At 38.9% G+C, this 14,498-nt stretch overlaps 1 protein-coding gene across 4 annotated transcripts in view; it reads left to right on the top strand.

Annotated features, from left to right (window-relative positions):
- Positions 1 to 14,498, top strand: part of SRGAP1 (SLIT-ROBO Rho GTPase activating protein 1) — a 334,709-nt gene that overhangs the window by 203,879 nt on the left and 116,332 nt on the right. For all 4 annotated transcript variants that reach the window (XM_009004152.5, XM_002752697.6, XM_078336139.1 and 1 more), the window contains exons 5-6: positions 12,721 to 12,903; positions 13,380 to 13,508. In XM_009004152.5, the coding sequence (XP_009002400.1) occupies positions 12,721 to 12,903; positions 13,380 to 13,508 (312 nt within the window). The remainder of the gene's footprint in view (positions 1 to 12,720; positions 12,904 to 13,379; positions 13,509 to 14,498) is intronic.

Genomic DNA, 14,498 nt, shown 5'->3' with positions numbered 1-14,498 from the left:
GACTAATGCCCTGATTTAACTCAATGTAACCATCAAAAATAGAAGCATGTAGCATATCTCTAAGTATGTCAGCCCACACCTACCAAATATCTCCTGGGTTTTCCTTTCTAATGAGCACTTGATGATTGATCAATAATCAGTTTGGGAGCTAATTAAAGTTGCTAGAGTGATAGATATCCCTGTATAAGGTTCATCAATTTAACAGTGTGCTACAACAGACTACAGGGGCATTGTTCATTTCAATAATTTCTGTGGAGCAAAGCAGATGAGTTATGGTCTCGGAGCCCAGGGAGAATTCCAGGAGGAATCTTATATCCCTGGCATAGCACGGTGTACTCCTTGCTGTCCCAAGTCAACAGAACCAGAAGGAGATAATTAGTATAATTTGTTGTTACACTGGCTTTTTCTTTCCATTAAAATTTATCTGCCAGCTGGGCACAGTGGCTCATGTCTGTAATCCCAGCACTTTGGGAGGCAAAGGAGGGTGGGTCACTTGAGAACTTGAGGTCAGGAGTCTGAGATCAGCCTGGCCAACATGGTGAAACGCTGTCTCTACTAAAAATACAAAAATTAGCCTGGCATGGTCGTGGGTGCCTGTAATCCCAGCTACTTGGGAGGCTGAGGCAGAAGAATCACTTGAGCCTGGGAGGTGGAGGTTGCAGTGAGCTGAGTTCATGCCACTGCACTCCAGCCTGGGTGACAGAGCAAGACTCTGTCTAAAAAAATAAATAAATAATAAAATTTTGTCTGCCATCTATCCTGATACTGGGAAGTATGTTGTATATGCTTTCCCAAGTGATAAATTCTTACAGAATTTAGTTATTATGAGATTCATATTTGAAATCATGAATTCAATATCAATAGAATTTTAGAGTTAGAAAAGGCCTGAGAGGGCAAATCAACCAACCAACCAACCACCTCCTTTGTAGGAGTTAGATCAAGCCTTGCCCCTGAGTCACCACACAGTCTCTGCATGGCAGACTGAAGACCAACAGAAAACAAAAACTGGAATAACAGTATGGACACTGTTTTCATATTCTACTCCTAAATGTCATTCTACACTGTTTCCTCTGAGCTTCATGAAATATTCTCCTTTTAAAGATACATTAAAATTCTCTTGAAAGGAAGCCTTCTGCACCTAGAAGTTATCTGATCAATTTTTCCTTCTGTGATCACGCCTCTACTTTGTACTTTGTCTTTCATCCCACACTTTTCAAAGTGCCTAAGGTATAAAGGCAATTTGATTGTCTCCCTAATTTTGGTCCTGTAGAGGGACCTTATGTTGTCATTTCTAATAGATAAGACTCATGCTTGGGGTCTGAAAGGCTGAGGTTACAGAGTTATTTTGCAGCAAAGCCAGGACCAAAATCCAGGTTCGTTATTCATAGACCTCTCCATTAAAAATGCTACTCTGTAAATTTACTGGGTGCAAAATCTCAATATGCCATGGTGTTACAGGAATTTTCCTTAGTTCAGGTAAAGATGGGGGTTCTTTGTCCCATGGCCATGAAAATTTAGGCTTGCAATTTGAATGGTAAGACAGGATTTTATTTGGTGAAAAGGAAGAAAAGGGGAAATAGGGACTCTTGCTAGGCCAGTGTCCCATGCTCCAGTGCTTCCTTCCTGGCAGATTGAATCTCAGGTTTTACAAAGGAAGAGGAGGGACCCTCTCCTTCCCACTGCAAAGGCCGTGAACTTCCCGAGGCTCCACCCAGTGGGCAGGTTGGTTAGAGTTTCTCCAGTGACCCTCTCACACCTGGCTGTGTCAGTATGAGATACCATAATTTTTTTTTTTTTTTTTTTTTTTTTTTTTTTTTACAAATAGTTAAAATTCCTGCCTCATCCATCAGATCTCTAGGCTGAGAGAGATCCTGAGTTTGCTTCACCATTGGATTGCTTTGTGGGTCAGAAGAGAACTGGTTTTTCCAGCATCCAGGCATGGAGCAGGCCTTGGCCAGCACAGAGTGACCCAGGGCAGTGCCCTGACCAGAGCCATGGACCTAGCTCTGCACATATGTCACCCACTTCTGCCCCCAACAATCTACCAGAAGCACCCACAGTTACTTTTGAACTCTGGATGAAATTATTTCCTATTACAAGCAAGTAACATGAACTTTCAAAGCAAAAAAAAGAAAAAATCTGCCTCATGTTTCTTCTTATTGATCTTGAGCACATTTTTCAAACTTTTCTTTAGCTGTTCTGTGAATTTTCTGCTGCGTTATTTGACCCATCCTAATGTATGAGTATCAGTGCTTTTACTTTTTTTTTTGAGACGGAGTCTTGCTCTGTCACCAGGCTGGAGTGCAGTGGCACAATCTCAGCTCACTGCAACCTCTGCCTCCTAGGTTCAAGCATTTCTTCCGCCTCAGCCTCCTGAGTAGCTGGGACCACAGGCATGTGCCACCATGCTTGGCTAATTTTTATATTTTTAGTAGAGACAGGGTTTCACCATGTTGGCCAGGATGGTCTTGATCTCTTGACCTCGTGATCCACCCGCCTCGGCCTCCCAAAGTGCTAAGATTACAGGCGTGAGACACCACGCCCGGCCCAGTGCTTTTACTTTTTAACAATGTACATATTTTCATATAATAAATATTAATGTTATTTTTGCATCAAAAATTTTATCTACATTACCTTTTTTAGTCATTTTTATCATTATACAATGTATACATAGAGGGAAACATCACAGTATACCTCATAAATATGTACAATTTTTGTGTGTCCATTACAAATAAAAACATTTTTTAAATCCCCAAAAAGGAAAAGAAAATGCTACTCTATGATTACTCCTGAAACAAAAGTGTTAACACTACACTGAACACAAGCTGATTATTCCTGTGATTTTTCTTACCCTTGTTTCCCCCCTTTGCATATGTGCTCTCTATTTTTCCCGTTGTTTTGCTTGGTCTCTGCATCTCGTTTGCCCTATCATTTGGTTACTTGGCAGTCCCTAGCCAGCAGGGCGCTGAGTCCCAGACAGTGCCTTTTGTTCAAAGCATTTGTTTGGATTATAAATATAATTTGATGATAAATTCAGACTGTTATGCTGATTTCATTTCAATGCAGTCACAATGTATCTCAATTTCCTTTGATAAACTTGCCATAAAGACCATATCTCCTGCTATTGTTCACCTCCGTCTATTTGCTTATTCTAAAGTGCTTTGTGTCCAGGTGCAGTGGCTAATGCCTGTAATCCCAGCACTTTGGGAGGCTGAGCAGGGCGGATCACCTGGGGTGAGGAGTTTGAGACCAGCCTGGTCAATATGGTGAAACTCCCATCTCCACTAAAAATACAAAAATCAGCCTGGCGTGGTGGCAAGTACCTGTAATCCCAGCTACTGTGGAGGCTGAGATAGGAGAATCACTTGAACCCAGGAGGTGGAGGTTGCAGTGAGCCGAGCTTGTGCCACTATGCTCCAGCCTGGGTTACAGAGTGAGACTCCCATCTCAAAATAAATAAATAAAAATAAAGAGCATTACTAAAATACTTAACATATGCACTGGTATGGTTTGGCTCTGTGTCCCTACCCAAATCTCATGTTGAATTGTAATTCCCTGATGGGAGGTGATTGGATCATGGGGGTGGTTTCTGATGTTTTAGCACCATCCTGCTCATGCTATCTCATGATAGAGTTCTCACAAGATCTAATTGTTTAAAAGTATGTAGCACTTACCCTTTGCCCTATTCCTCCTTCTGTGGCCACATGAGATATGCCTGCTTCCCCTTCACCTTCCACCATGATTATAAGTTTCCTGAGTCCTCCCCAGCCATGGTTTCTGTATAGCCTACTGAACTGTGAGTCAGTGAATCCCCTTTTCTTTATAAATTACCCAGTCTCAGGTGGTTCTCTATAGCAATGCAAGATCAAAGTAATACATAAATGGAAATACTGCTGATTTTCTTCCTTTTACCTCTAATAGAAACAATTATACCTCTAATCATGGAAAAATTATTACCTATTAAAAATGAATTATTTTATGGCATTTTTTCAAATATCAATAGCTAACATGTACTGGGAACTTGCATGTCAGCCTCTTTCTTCTGTGCTCTTCGTATGTGTTAACGCATGTTATCCTCTCCACCACCTTAGGCAGTAATACTGTAATTCTGATTTTGCAGTAAGGAATTGGAGGCACAGAATGGTTAGGTTACTTGTCAAAGACCTCAAGCAAGTAAGGGCAGAGGCAGCATTCAAACCCAGGCAGTCTGTTTGATGAGTCTGAACTTTTTTTTTTTTTTTTTGAGACAGAGTCTCACTCTGTCACCCAAGTTGGAGTGCAATGGCTCAATCTCAGCTCACTGCAACCTCCGTCTCCCAGGTTCAAGTGATTCTCCTGCCTCAGCCTCCCAAGTAGCTGGGATTATAGGCACACACCATCATGCCTGGCTAATTTTTGTATTTTTAGTAGAGATGGGGTTCACCACATGGGTCAGGCTGGTCTTGAACTCCTGACCTCATGACCTGCTCACCTCGGCCTCCCAAAGTGCTAGGATTACAGGCGTGAGCCACCGTGCCTGGCCAAGTCTGAACTCTTAACCATGAGTATGCTGCTTCTCAAAGTGAATTGTTCTGTAAATGCTACTTGGAAAATATAACTGAAGTTTTGTAAACTTTGCTTTCACTGATTTATGAAGAGCCATATTGGCCCAGAAAGAGAAGGTGGATTTGTGAAAGTTTGTCATTGTAACAGTCCTGCTGACCACTCGTGACCTCAGGGATCATCAACTCTTTCGGCCCCGATGCTGGGAACAAGAAAAAAAGTGCTGATGTCACTTGTAGGCCTTAAATGGGAGGTGGGAATGGGATAGGATCTGAGAAACAGAGAGATCCATTGTGGGAATATGTTAAGGGCTGGCTTCTTCTGCCTTTACATCCTTTATATAAATGAAATCTATTCTCCACTTTTTTCTCTCCCTAAATTGGCTTACAGAATTAAATATAAGCTGATTATAAAGAAGCCTGGGAATTTTTGTATACCTAGTTTCCACTCAGCCTAAGCCGAAGTCCAGCAACTGCCCCTCTTCCACCTCTGTATATATCCACTTCTTATTTGTAGTGCAGTAAGAGTAGGCTGGCCTTTGCATCATCCCTACTGGGGAGAGATTATGTCTTCCATCTGTAGTCTCAAGGCCTAGCATAGTGCCTGGTATTCAGACACTCAGTAGCTGTTTGGTAGGTGAATAAATAAAATCAGTATACATTGCTCCCTGAAACCTGAGCTAATATCTACCTGATTTTGGAATAATTGTCACCATACATTGAAAAGGGTGCTAATTATAAGAGGTGTTTGTAGATAGGCCAAAAATGTTTCCAAAGTGTGAATTCAGGAGTGTTTTATAAACATGTAAGTGTCTTTGCAGTCACCTCCAAGGCCATCCTCACTGATACATTATTTTAGTTTTTATGAGGTTTAGGGTATCTCAGCTCTAAACATGAAATAGCAAAAAAGGCATCTGATGGTCTGCTTTTATTGGCTGCTTTGCCTTTGGGAGACAGTGGCCTGCACCTGTCTGCTTAGAGCCTGGATATGAGGCCCAAAGCCTGCACTGTTACTTCTAAATCATACCTTAGACACTGTCAAGAATGATAATGTCCCACCATGCTGTGTGCTTACATTCGGTCATTTAATCCCCATTTTCCCCTGGAGGAACTGGAGCTCAGGGATATTGGGAAACTTGCCCACTTAGGAATCAGTGGCACTGGAACTCAAATCCTGGTCTTCATCGTTCCAGAGACTGTGTTCATCAGCAGGATTGGCCCAGTATACTAAAGAGCAAGGAAACTGGAGGTTGCAGGTGTAAAGATCATGGCACAAAATATCCGGAGTGCTCTTTTTGAGGGAATTCCTGCCCACTACCCCAGTCTCAAGCCGCCAGAGAGACAGCTTGCCCAAGGAGAGGCCAATAACTGGAGGGAGGTACTGTGGCTGTGTTAGGTTCCTGGGATTCAGCTGAAGGTGGCCCTGGTAGCCCTGCTTTTCCCACAAACCCGAGAGTTTCCTGGGAAACAATAGACATGGGATTCCCAGGCTGTGGTACCACCCCAGTGGTTTGGTTAGTCTGGCACTTGCAGAAATTCAGCTACAATTAGAGTCCTCTTAAGTGCTGATTGTAGAAAATTGATCTTTATCTTAGGTAGTTGATAAGAAACCCAAAGAATGTAGTTTCTCGAAGAGCTTTTAGTGATTGTGGATTTCATGAAGCAGCAGACTATATAGAGTTAGGAAATATTGTCACTAACATACAGTTTTTCATCTCCCTTCCCTGCCAAACCACCACATCATTTCTTTTCTGAGAGGCCATAAATTCCAACACTAACCATATTTCACAAATGATTTAGAACTATTTGTCATGCCATTAGTCCAATCCCAGGTATTTACTGCTGGTGCTATTTTGGAAGCTAGGAATAGAAAAGAACAATCCCAGCTGCATTGTAGGTATTTAATAAATGTTTGAGTGAATAAATGGATGGTCAAGCTTACTGTAAAATGGGTTCTTATCCTTCATTTGATTCTCACCTATTTTACTCATACTATATATGAGACAGTTTTAAGGATCTGAATATACATAAACATGGTTGGTACCCTGGCCGTTCTTATAGGACAGTCCACAACCTGGGTGGTACACAGAGATCAGCGACACACAGCTAAAGTGCTGTGTGCTGAAGAGTCTCAATGAAGAGCTGTCTTGAAAGACAATACTTGTCTTGGCAGTCCTAAGAAGAAGATCCCTCTGGCTGAGGAGCCAGGGTGCACTTAACCATTGGTGAAATTTAAGCTTGCCATGGAGAATGGGTCAGATATCAAAAGGAGGAGGTTCTGGGAGATGGCAGCTCAGGGATTTGCTTGGGAGAAGCTGCAGAGGCAGGAACGTACAAATTCTGGGGAGGAAGCCGTAAGTAGCTAAGAGTGGTCCACAAATTGCTGCTTAGATGGGTGTTGGGACCATCTGAGGGCATTGAACTCCATGGTAGAGGGAATCATGTCAAGTTTAAGAAAAGGTCAAAGAGAATGATAACAGAGAAAAGGCTCTATAACTGTCATTATGGATTGTTTTTCTTATTGTCCATCACTTCTTCCTCCACACTAAATGAGGTCACCCCAAGCCATCCTGCATATCTTTACCATATTATTACTAAGACATTGCTTTGACCATACTGTCTGCAACACTGTGGATTCACCAACACCTATAAAATACATTATGCCCTTCATAGTGGGGGCTTCAAGACTCTCTGGCCCATGCCAACTTATATAATCTTATCCTTCAGCTTGTTACCCAGCCATCCACTTCCCAAGTTCTTCCCTGGACCCCCTTCTCTACCATCTTGGTCTGCTCATGCCCACCTCACCTGTGCACTTTCCCACAGTTACCTTACTGTAACTTTGCTTGTACCATCTTTCCACCCTGGATGCCCTCCCTTCATCTGTGCCCATCAGAATATTGAAGGCCCATTTTTTAGTCTCCAAAATTTTTAACTCTTAGAAGATGGGAACCAAGTCTTTCTTTTTACACCCATCGGTGCCTTATGGGTGATAAGCATCAAGCACATGCTGAATAAATAAATGTCTTTCATCCCCTCTTTTCTTTCATTCCTAAATATAATTAATAGTGACTGAATCCTTAGATAGAGAGGCCTTCCAATTGTATGATACTTCAGACTTTCCAAAGGTTATGGCATAGCAATCCAAGACATCTGATGCCAGGCTACATGAATTCCCACCATCGCTCTGCCGGCTGTGTGACCTTGGACAAGTTATGTAACCTCTCTATGCCTCAGTTTTTTCATCAGCATAAAGGGAAGGATAGAGGTACCTACTTCATAAGAGTTCCTAGAAGGAGTACATATGTTGTTTATAAAATGCTTAAAACTATGTCTAGCAAGTAGTAAGCATTATATAATACTTGCTAAAGTAAATTAGACACATATATGTACATATCTGTATTAGTGATACTGTATATATTGTGTACATAGATATAACATATTAAATACGCAATAAAATTTAAATTAAAACACACACACACAGGGACACACAATTTGGCATCCATGACAACCTTGTAAAGTAAGCAGAGGCATTAAATAACTTCCCCACACCTAGTAAGTGTAGATCCATTCCTGGGATCCCTGTCTTCTAACTTTTGAGCTAGTAGTCAAAAAGCAGAAACTATAGCATTAATATATTGATCTTATCCAACACGTATGTAGTTTTCAGATAGATAATGATTTCTTAACACTAAGTATTAAATTTGCTACAGGTATTTTCATTATTTTGATTTAAACTATAAGAGTACTGTCAGATATATGATATGGGTGTGTCAATAAGAAAAAAACATTAACTTCTCTGCAAGTTATCATTAGGATATCCCAATCTCCTAAAGAAATTTATGATGTGGGTCATTTTCTAGCTGACTGTTTTTTCAGCAGTTGAGGAAAAATGGAGCAAGAAAGATAAATTAGCTGTGTTGAATGGAGAATTATGCATGAAGTTTTAGTAGAGAAGAATTCAAACAGGAAAATATGCAATGGGAGTACATTTACATGGTTATATGTCTGTCAGGTCATTTGGTATGCAAAGGCTTGTGTTTGTGTTAAGCTGGTGAAGCTGTTATTTTCTTTGAGTATGTATTCAAAATGCACCTGTTAAAAAAAATGAAAGCTTTTTTTAACTTCTCTGAAAAAGAGAACTGTCTGTTATTTTATTTTAAATACAAAATATATTTGACTTCTGTCAACAGCTTACATTTTAAATAATACAGTTTTTACTTGTGCTCATTATCTGTAATTTGAGTTCTAGAAAAGTGTTTAGTGTTTATCTCCCCAACTTTTAAAATGCATTCATTGTAACTGTTAACATTTTAGTGAATAGTGGAAACCCTAAGTCAAATTCAACAAAGAAATTTGCTTTCTGGAAATCACCACTGAACTAGGTAGAGAATCCTCAGCTATTGTGCAAAACACGTAATGATGAGATACACTCTTTTCTTTCCAGCATTAGGTCAGACTCAAATGTTTTCCTTTTAACTCAGACTAGTCTAAGGAACACCCTGCTGGCAATCTGCGCAGTATCCTTTCTCTTATACTAAGGCTTAGTTTATGCAAATTACCTGTTTGTGCTAGTCCTCAGTGTCCAAGTCAAGCAAGCGTCAGAAGTTCAGGCTTTTTCTTTGTGATAATATATTTAAAAGAAATATTTCTCAGATACTCAGGGTGGCCTAGGGTACCTTTTCATCCAAGTGTGATGAGAGTCATGTGTTCTCATCTCCTCTTTCCTATTAGCAAGAATACAGAGAGCTGAGCAGTGTGTGTGTGTGTGTGTGTGTGTGTGTGTGTGTGTGTGTACACCCTCTCATTTTAAGGTGTAACTGGAACCAAGACCCAAATATAATAGTGTGTGGGTTTGCTTCAGGCAGGGAATAACAGAGCCAAGTCTAGAAGTAAATGCAAGGTATGTGTAGATTTGTTGGCCTTGCTGTTTGCCCAGCTGCAGGGTGACTCCCTTTTCATTTCCCAGCTGCTGAGCTGCTTCCTACTGCTATTTTATTTTTCTTTTAAACTGAAGTAGCCAACCAAACTTCTCCCAGACAGGTTCAATAATTGCTAAAAACAGACAACTTTCCAGTTACACACGGCTGAGAAAAAGCTGCCAGTGCTTTGTAGTTTACCCCTTACTTTGTTCTGGCTCTGTAATGTCTTCGACATGATTTACTAGCTTACATTTTTAAGGAAAGCCATCATTAGATTTTATGAAAATAAGTAAAGGTTCTTCATTAACCCCCATGTCTTACTCTTCAAAATAGTCATCTTGAGATTATGTGTTGAGTTGAACCATAAGAAAGTGCTGATTTTCCACCTTTTTAATAACCTACAGAAAGAGCAATTTCATATGGGTTAACCTAAATAAATATATTTATTCCAGTGATGCTTCCAGGTCTCAAACTATTTAAAAACTCATCTCTTGAAATGAGAAAAATCAGATTCATTACTTGAAAACATTGCATTATTCTCAACTTCCTACACCTTAGTTATCAAATTGGCTCTGAATAACGTGGTTATTTGCATATGAAATGAAGTCTGTCTTCTGCAGTAGAGAATTTGACATCATTTATAAGAAAGTTCTGCCATGAATGTTTAGCACTGGGTGCCGAGTTTGCTTATGCTCCTTGTTACATCCTTTGCATTGGAGTCATCATACCTAACATGTGTTGTTTCTTTTAAGGAGCATAATTGTGCTCAAAATATACAGGTTTTTTAATTCACCCAGATACCTGACTACATATGAAAGCATATTGAAATTATATTGGAAAAATTATGATTTTCAGGTAAAATCTGTGACTCTGAAATCTGTTATTCTCTTGTATCTAAGAATACAGAGATTACATAAAGATTCATAGATACTATTATACAAATAATGAATAATTATTTGAGAAAATATTTATCAAACAATTATGTTGTCTGAAATACTTTCAGAGATAATGCTATGGATGAGTTGGCTTTAATTAGCCGAGTGTAAAATTGGCAATATATAACTGTCAAAAATGTGCATATGCTCTAACCTTGCAATTCTATTTCTGAAAATTTGTCCTAGAAAATACGACACAGTTTTGTACACAAACATTTTTGTAACAACAATATAACCAAAATATGTAATAATTGAGGATTCATTGTATAAATTTTATATTATGAAATTTGTATATTCTATATATCCCTAAATTAATTAAAATTCAAATTACATATGTCATTTCTAAGAGAAGAAATGACATATACATCAAAGGTTTTCAACACAACTTTTTAAAGCAAATAGTTGAGATATCCTAAAGTTTTTAACAATAGGGAATTAAATTATGGCACAGTCATATAGAAAAATACTATGTAGCACTTTTTATTTTATTTATTTATTTTTTTGAGACGGAATTTCACTGTTGTTACCGACTGGAGTGCAATGGCGCGATCTTGGCTCACCGCAACCTCCGCCTCCTGGGTTCAGGCAATTCTCCTGCCTCAGCCTCCCAAGTAGCTGGGACTACAGGCATGCACCACCATGCCCTGCTAATTTTTGTATTTTTAGTAGAGATGGGGTTTCACCTTGTTGACCAGGATGGTCTCGATCTCTTGACCTCGTGATCCACCCGCCTTGGCCTCCCAAAGCGCTGGGATTACAGGCGTGAGCCACTGGGCCCGACCTTACTATGTAGCACTTAAAATTATGTTTAGAAGAATATTTAATGATATAGGAAAATGTGCTCTGATATATAAGTGGCAAAAGACATTACCATCTAAAAATTATAAATACAGGATGAGCTCAGTTTTTTAAAGAGAGAAATCATATATGGCATTTTATTTTATTTATGTATGTATTTATTTATATTTTATTTTATTTTTTTGAGACAAGGTCTCACTCTGTCACCAAGGCTGGAGTACAATGGCACAGTCTCAGCTCACTGCAACCTCCTCCTCCCAGGCTCAGTGATCCCCTTGACTCAGCCTCCCAGGTAGCTGGCTCTACAGGCATGCACCACCAGGTCCAGCTAATTTTTTTTTTTTTTTTTTTGTACAGACAGGGTCCCACTGTGTTGCCTAGGCTGGTCTCAAACTCTTAGGCTCAAGTAATTCTCCCACCTTGGCCTTCCAAAATGTGCTGAGATTTCAAGCATGAAGCTACCGTGCCCTGCCCCGACTTTAGTTTTAACTAAGTCCCCTTTTCTCACTACAGTAGCCAGGCATATATGGCATTTTTAAAGGAAGAAATATGTGTGTGTGTGGCAGGGGGGCATATGTGGGTATGTATTTTGATAGGAAGAAGACTGGAAGGCTGTATACTAAAATCTTGATAGTGATTATCCTTGATTGCTTTTTATTTTATTTATTTATTATTATTATTATTTGAGACAGAGTCTTGCTCTGTCATCCAGGTTGGAGCACAGTGGCACAATCTCAGCTCACTGCAACCTCCGGGTTCAAGTGAGTCTCCTGCCTCAGCCTCCTGAGTAGCTGGAATACAGGTGTGCCACCATACCTGGCTAACTTTTGGTATTTACTAGATACAGGGTTTCACAATCTTGGCCAGGCTGGTCTCAAACTCCTGACCTCAAGTGATCTGCCCACCTTGGCCTCACAAAGTGGTGGGATTACAGGCATGAGCCAGCATGCCCAGCCTATTTTTCTTTGTTTTTTGTTTTTGTCTTTTAAAGAAAATAAATGTTTTCTTGATTGAACATAAAGTATTCGTGGTCAGAAAAACAATGTTTTTTTCAACTCAAACTATGTATGAACCTTAATATTTACATTTTTTACTTTGACAGGTAGATTTTGTGCAATAAAATTCCTTTAATAATGACTATACTAATTTGGGTTTGGGTAGGGCTAAAATTGATCCATGAATAAATGGTTTATTCTGCAAATTAATAATGTAGAGGAGAGTTTACAGAAATACTTTTAAGAGAACTTTTGAAGTACATTGAAAAATATGTATAAGACTCTGTAAATCGTTTTCTCATCATATCCTGTCCCCTAAGTGCCTTTTCCTGGTATATGAATTTGCATATTTCTGTGTGCCTTATGTAGAAGCAGTAGTCCATAATTCACTTATTTACTAACAACCTGACTTTTCCCCTCTGCCATTTGGAAGGTGATATGTATATCGTATATGTCCTATAAATGGTTCCCATTCACTCTCTAAATTACAGACAGACATCTTGTAATGATTTGGGTCACTTTTCCACAGGTGATGAAAACATACCATATGTATCATGCAGAGAGCATCAGTGCAGAGAGTAAGCTGAAAGAGGCTGAAAAACAAGAGGAAAAGCAGATTGGAAGATCTGGTGATCCAGTGTTCCATATTCGACTAGAGGAGAGACATCAACGGCGAAGCTCTGTAAAGAAAATTGAAAAAATGAAAGAAAAAGTAAGTAAAAAGATACTGCAGAGCTCTTCTGCCTTCATTTGAGGAGACAATATTAAGAACACTGATGCAATAGCTGATATCCACACATTGTAAATTATTGTGAAATGACATGCATTTCCTCCCATGGGAATGAGAAATGTCTAAGAAATGTAAAAATCATGTAATAACAGCTGGACATCATTTAGTGGTGAATGCCAAGTATTCAATACACAGTGTGGAGAACTTGAATATTAACAAGGAGATTTCATTGCAAATGGGCCTGAAGCCCAAATACATTGTTATTATTCCCCATAGCTGGGTAATTTTAGTTTGCTATTTAAATTAGATTCAAAATGTACTTTTGGCAGAAGACTTTGAGGGTCATTTTTATATGTGGAATAAATTGTTACAGTTAATAAAAATTCATGTATCTTTCTCTGTCTTGATTAAAAATGACTTTGCTTTCTTTCTCAATGCCTGGATCTTCTTCATTCCAGAGACAAGCAAAATATTCGGAAAATAAGCTAAAATCGATTAAGGCACGGAACGAATATCTCCTAACACTTGAAGCCACCAATGCCTCAGTTTTCAAGTATTATATACATGATCTTTCCGATTTAATTGATGTGAGTACTTGAAGTTTTTGTCTTTTCCATACTAAAATGAAATTGACAGTAACTTTATTTCATTGATTGGAAAATACTATCATTTCTTAAGACTTATTTTGTGTAATACTGAGAAAGAAAAAAATACTATTGTTTAATTTATACATGGTACTAAGACACTATCAACTGTAAGATGCATGTGAAAAAGTGTGTATCCTAAAACCATTGAAGAATAAATGTTTAGATTCTGTGAAGCTGTGAGAAGCCTGGTAAACTCAACTAAAATGGGGCCCAGTCATGTGCAAGTTATGTAGTGACGCAGCCCTAACTGCATTCATTATTCAAAATATATTTATTGGGCCCCCACTATTGTGAGATGCTGAAGCTCTCAGAAGCCATATGCAGTCCTTACCCTCTGGGATTTAAAGTGGAGAAGACAGACTTAAGAATGTGACTACATGAATGATTACTTTATGATGGTTGTGATCATTACTGGGATGCAAAATAGAGTGCACATAAATGACATTTATAGATGTGTCTAAGTCTCTATATGTTGCTTTCATAGGATATGATATAAAAAAGCAGTAATTGGGCTTATTTAGCACTCTCCAAATATATATTCACTATTATATGTATGCAGTATTTACTGCCATTATTCCTGAACTTTAGCCCTCCCCCTCATTTATTCATTCTTTCATTCAGAAAACATGTACTGAGTAGCCCAGTCATTGTGCTAACATTGTAAGAGCCGCAAAGATGAAACACAAAAATCCTATGTCCAGAAATGCCACTACCTGCAAATAAAATATAACAAGTGATTAAGTGCCATAAAAACAGCACAGATAAAGTCATCGATGTTCAGAGGGTTAGTGGCTGGAATGTTATTCATACACTGCTTTGTATTGATTAGAATCGACAGTTTTATTATAAAATATTTTATGGCTCATAGTAGCCATCATAATTTAAACATACGGTAGGTTAAAACAACTTCATTTTTTTGGTGAATTTGAG

Source organism: Callithrix jacchus, chromosome 9 (assembly GCF_049354715.1).
Source record: "Callithrix jacchus isolate 240 chromosome 9, calJac240_pri, whole genome shotgun sequence".
Lineage (NCBI taxonomy): Eukaryota > Metazoa > Chordata > Mammalia > Primates > Cebidae > Callithrix > Callithrix jacchus.
Note: the sequence above shows the minus strand (reverse complement) of the source record. Positions and strands in the feature narration are given on the sequence as shown.